The sequence below is a fragment of the Echinops telfairi genome, unplaced genomic scaffold (genome assembly GCF_000313985.2).
Source record: "Echinops telfairi isolate 266 unplaced genomic scaffold, ASM31398v2 ScPeMD7_7469;HRSCAF=8507_1, whole genome shotgun sequence".
Lineage (NCBI taxonomy): Eukaryota > Metazoa > Chordata > Mammalia > Afrosoricida > Tenrecidae > Echinops > Echinops telfairi.
This window is the reverse complement of record NW_022111373.1, coordinates 73,856,987-73,861,854: the sequence shown is the minus strand read 5'-3', so window position 1 is coordinate 73,861,854 and position 4,868 is coordinate 73,856,987. Positions and strand designations below refer to the sequence as shown.

Here is a 4,868-nt window from a genome sequence, read left to right as displayed (position 1 = left end):
AGAATGATGTACAAATGCGCTTTACACAATTGATGTGTGTATGGATTGCGATAACAGTTGTATGAGCCCCTAATAAAATGTTTAAAAAAAAAATTAAGTGCCTCAGCTGATATTAGGGTCAGCTTATACTCGAGTATATATGGTAATCCTTCATGTATAAAAGGGGCAATGACTAGAAGAGCCAAGGGGCTAGTCTACAGGAGCAGTGAATTGCTTAATGTGGGTCTTCCAGCCAAAGTCTTTGTAACTCCCATCAAACAATCTTTTCCTACATGGATCTGGGTAAAAAGGTGGGAGAAGACACGGATAAGACTCACTTGTGATTGCCATCATGCTGAGTATAAAATGAACCCTCTGAGAAGCAGGAGTGGGGATCTCATTACGAACAAGAGCCAGGAGTGGAGCGCATCCTCTGGACCCAGGGATCCCTGTGGAGTGAACCTCCCTGACACAGAAGACAGCAGTGACATCAGAGGAGTCACAGAGGAGCAGCAGCAGCAGCACCAGGACTCACAGCATGAGACAAGAGTGGTGGGCTTCAAGCTCACAGAGCAAGTCGCTAAGTACTTTTGGAAGAAAGGTGGTTCAGTTCACTGACTCAGAGAGCTGGAGCTGAGCACCTTTTGGTTGAGGCTGGAGCTGAGCACCTTTGGGTTGAGGCTGATAGTGGAGTGGCATGCCTTTTGCACATTTATAGGCAGCCCCGAGGAAACTTTGTAACATGTCCTGATTGAATAATTATATCCTGAACATTTCTCACCCACATTGTGACCTGTTAACTTCCTTAATAAATCCTTTAATCAAGAGTACGCTGCGTTCTACATAGCCACTGCCATGCATTACAAAATCTAGACTAAAAAGTAGGGAGTGTTGTGTGAGTGAGAACACAAATGGCTAAATACATCCTTAATTCTGGACTTAGAAAGCAAATAACTGCAGATCAGTATTAAGCTAAATCTACAGCCTAATGGCTGGCATAGCTTCATCTCTACTGGTCAGATATATTAAGCACAATATTTTACAATCTTAGCAAAAAGGTACGGAATAACATATATTTAAAAGCGATTTCATCAGATTACACTTCACATTACCTTCCAGTCAAAATAGCACATCTTGGTAAATAACTGATATCTAACCATTCACCCTATTTGTTTTTCAAATTCAGGTTCACCTTAATATACGGTTAGAACCCTCATCCAAATTTTAAATTCATATACTGGCTCTAAACAAAAATATTTCAGAGAATACAAACACTACTTCAAATTACCAGATATAAAATCCTGACTTTGGGCAGAAAAAACTACACACTTCCTCAAGATGCCAAGGTCAATTTCCACTGAATATAACTATTGATCAGCATTCTGGCGGCTTTAGAAAATGTAGCATTGATTTGGAAATTCTTTAATTTTAATATGAAATCTGATAAAAATTCTTTGCAAGCACTAGTCAGACAAGTAAGGTCTTACCTGTAGTCATCTAACTGTACCAAAAACCGTACGATATCGTGATGAGCTTTCAGTACAATCAGTTCAGTGTAGGGGTTCTGGCTTTGTTCTTCACCTATTGTCTGTAAAGGAGATTTCTTGTATAAAAAAGAAAAAAGATAAGACTTGATAAAAGATCATGTTGTATGGATATATTTAGGAACAAAAATACATGGCAAACATCTAAGAACAAAAGATTTTAAAAGCTGTTATCATGTTCTAATGAAACGAAGCCAACCCTGTCTCAGTTGGCTCATAGTGACCTTACATGGCAAAGCAGAACTGCTCCATGAGATTTCCCAGGCTGGAAACCCTTAAGGAAGAAGGCGGCCTGCCACCTCTTCTGCTGCAGACCAAGTGCTGAATCACTGTGACACTGGGGCACATGCCCTAATACTTCATAATGTCCCCTAATATACACTGAATAACTGTCAATTCCATATAAAGCATTCCTCTTAACAAGTCTACATATTAAATTTTAATATATTAGGGCATAATAAACATTAAAAAGCTGAATTCAATTATATGTAAACTATATCTCAAAAAAATGAATGGCTTTGTATAAAGAATTGCATTGGGCCAAGCCTCTATCTTTGAATGGATATTTCTCAACTAAAATTTGGCAGAAACAAAACTGCAGGTCAAAAGGTATAAATTGGGAGGGAGTACCCTCCAAAATATGGAATTTTTTTCAAAGCTATGTATTTGAATATTTTTTACAAAACAACCTAATCACTTTCAAAGTACTCTCCATTACACTTAATTTTGTCAAATCTATTCTATTCTTGGAAACTTTTCAAACTCATCTGTTTCGATAGCTCACAGCACCTTCCTTGGTTGTTGTTTTTTGTTTTTGTTTTTTTGTCACCTCTTCTACATGTCAAATCGCTGTCCTTTCATGTCCCTCTTCATTTGTGGAAACAAAAAGAAGTCACATGGAACAAGGTTAAGTAAATAAGGTGCGTGGGGCAAGAGAGGCATGCTGTTTTTGCCAAAAACTGACAGTGAGATGGCTGCGTGAGCAGGAGCATTGTTGTGGTGGCAAAACTAATGTCGCCTGCCACAAATCAGGCCTTTTTTTTGACACACACTGTTATGCAGTCTTTTCAGAACCTCTAGACAGAAAGCTTGATTAACAGTCTGACCTGGTGGAACAAACTCCAAATGCACTACAAGTCAACATTTTCGTCCATCCAGGAAGTTGCTGAACATCCAGAGTGAGGTTTGTCATCAATCGACATCACACCTTTTTTGAATGAGAAAGCCACTTGTACACTTGAGTTTTCCCCATAGTGCTGTCCTTGTAGGCTATATTCAACATCACAACAGTGTCTATCGCAGTCCCCTTCCCCCAGCAAAAACAAAATTCCACAGCTGCACACCCTTCTTTTAAATCGGCCATCACAAAAAAAACGAGGTTTTAGCGAAAGGGCTTTTATGAAAAAATTCACTGTGACGCCACTGGGTACACTAACTCAGTGGGTTGCTTGATGCTCACCTAGCATGAAAAATGCATACTTCAATAGCTCTGCCCAGCGCAATTCCAGTTTTGGGGGGTACACCTTATAATTAATTAGATCTAAAACAGTGAGTGCTGGGTCCATTATAAGGACTCAATACATTGTCTGAATAAGGAAGGAGTGAAATCATTTAAAGTCAATGGATTCAATTCCGAGTAATATGTGTAAAGGCAACAGCCTACATTTACATTCTATTATGTATTGTGAGGAGCCCTGGTGGTGTAGTGGTTATACAATGGGCTGCTAACCTCAAAGTCAGCAGTTCAAAACCATCAGCCGCTCCACAGGAGAAAGACAGAGTTTTCTCCTCCTGTAAAGAATTAAACAGTCTCCAAAACGCAAAGGGGTAGTTCTGCCCTGTCCCACAGGGTTGCTATGGGTTAACACTGACTCGATGGCAGTGATGTTTGGATGGGGCAACTTAAATGCCAGATGCTGTGCTGACCAATAGGCACATTTCATGTAACTCACTAATTCTGTAGGTAGGTCCTATAAGACCCATTTCTGAGTCAAACCCACGACCAACTCAGATTAAAACCCACTACTTTCTCACCCTTGACATTAATGACATTTGGGGGGGCTGCTCTGTGCACTGCAGGGTGTCTGGCAGTATCTGTGGTCTACATAGTAGATGCTAGCGGCACCCCTCTCTCCATGAGTTTGAACAATCAAGAATGTCTCCAGATACTACTAGAAACAGGAAAACTGTACGTTTTAATAATGTACAAATGCACAGCAGTTATACATGAAAAATGTACAAATTAGCCAGCATAAATGTTTTTAAAACTTGCAACAAAGCTGTAAATTTTATCACCTGTCTCCCTTCTAGTACAGGTTTTGATAAGAAAGTCACAAGTGAGAAATCTGAAAAGTAAATTTAAAAAACTGTCCATCCCTCCACCTCAAAATAAAAGCTTGAGGAGCAAGACTGAAGTGGTTAATGAAGTTATATGACTAATCAAATGATCAGATTAATATAGGATTGTCACAAATATCACATATAGATGATTCTATGACTCATACTTTTTCCATAATGGGGAGGGCTTCAATCTAGTCTAAAATATGGAAACTTTTGTTTTAAAAAGGACTGTAAACCTCAACCATAAAGACATGAGTAGGCTAAAACCGAGAAGTAAGGCTGCTTACAGCAACAAAGCTGGAATGGAAACAAGTATGTTCTAAGAGAAATAAACGGGAACTTGGCAATTGCCGTTTTTGTGCGATATACGAAATACATTAGTCCTCAACATTGCAAAATCGTTTTCTCACCACTCAAATGTACACCTTCTGACACATAAAAGTACCAGGCAAGAGTAGTGTCCTATTTTTATAGGCCAATCCTTTTTTGTCCTTAAGGAAGGTAGCCCTGAGTAAGCGGTTGGCTGCAAACACAAAGTGGGAGATTCACGCCCACAGGCCGCTCTGGGGGAGATAGGTGAGGCAATCTAGTCCCGTGAAGATTTACTGCCTTGGAAACTCTCTGTGGGGTCGCTATGAGTCGGATCGACTCGATGGCAAAGGGTTTTGCTGTTGCTGTAGTCTCAATACTCGTATTACTTTTAAATTCTCCTGGCCAGGTTGGAAGGAGGCATCCATTCAAAATAGACCAAAAGTGGAAGTTGTCATCAAACTTGGTTCTAATAAGTGGCCAAAAATTTTACACTTAAGAGGGCCCAACTCCGCATTACCAGCAGAGTGCTAGAGCCCCTTGTTAACCGCACCAGCTTCAGTCACCTCACTTCTCGGCACGGGGACACTGAAGCCAGAGCACTTGGGGAGAGTTCAGACACGGTCCCCAAGCAGACACCGGGCCCCGCAGTCCCCGCCCCTCGCCGGCCTCCGCGCGTGCGCGGCGCGTCCACAC

At 40.8% G+C, this 4,868-nt stretch overlaps 1 protein-coding gene across 1 annotated transcript in view; it reads right to left on the bottom strand.

The window, feature by feature from the left end:
* The window catches only part of WDR41 (WD repeat domain 41), a 57,069-nt gene that overhangs the window by 51,714 nt on the left and 487 nt on the right, over positions 1–4,868 (bottom strand). Inside the window, exon 2 of the mRNA XM_045285104.1 lies at positions 1,467–1,582. Coding sequence (XP_045141039.1) covers positions 1,467–1,582 — 116 coding nt within the window. The remainder of the gene's footprint in view (positions 1–1,466; positions 1,583–4,868) is intronic.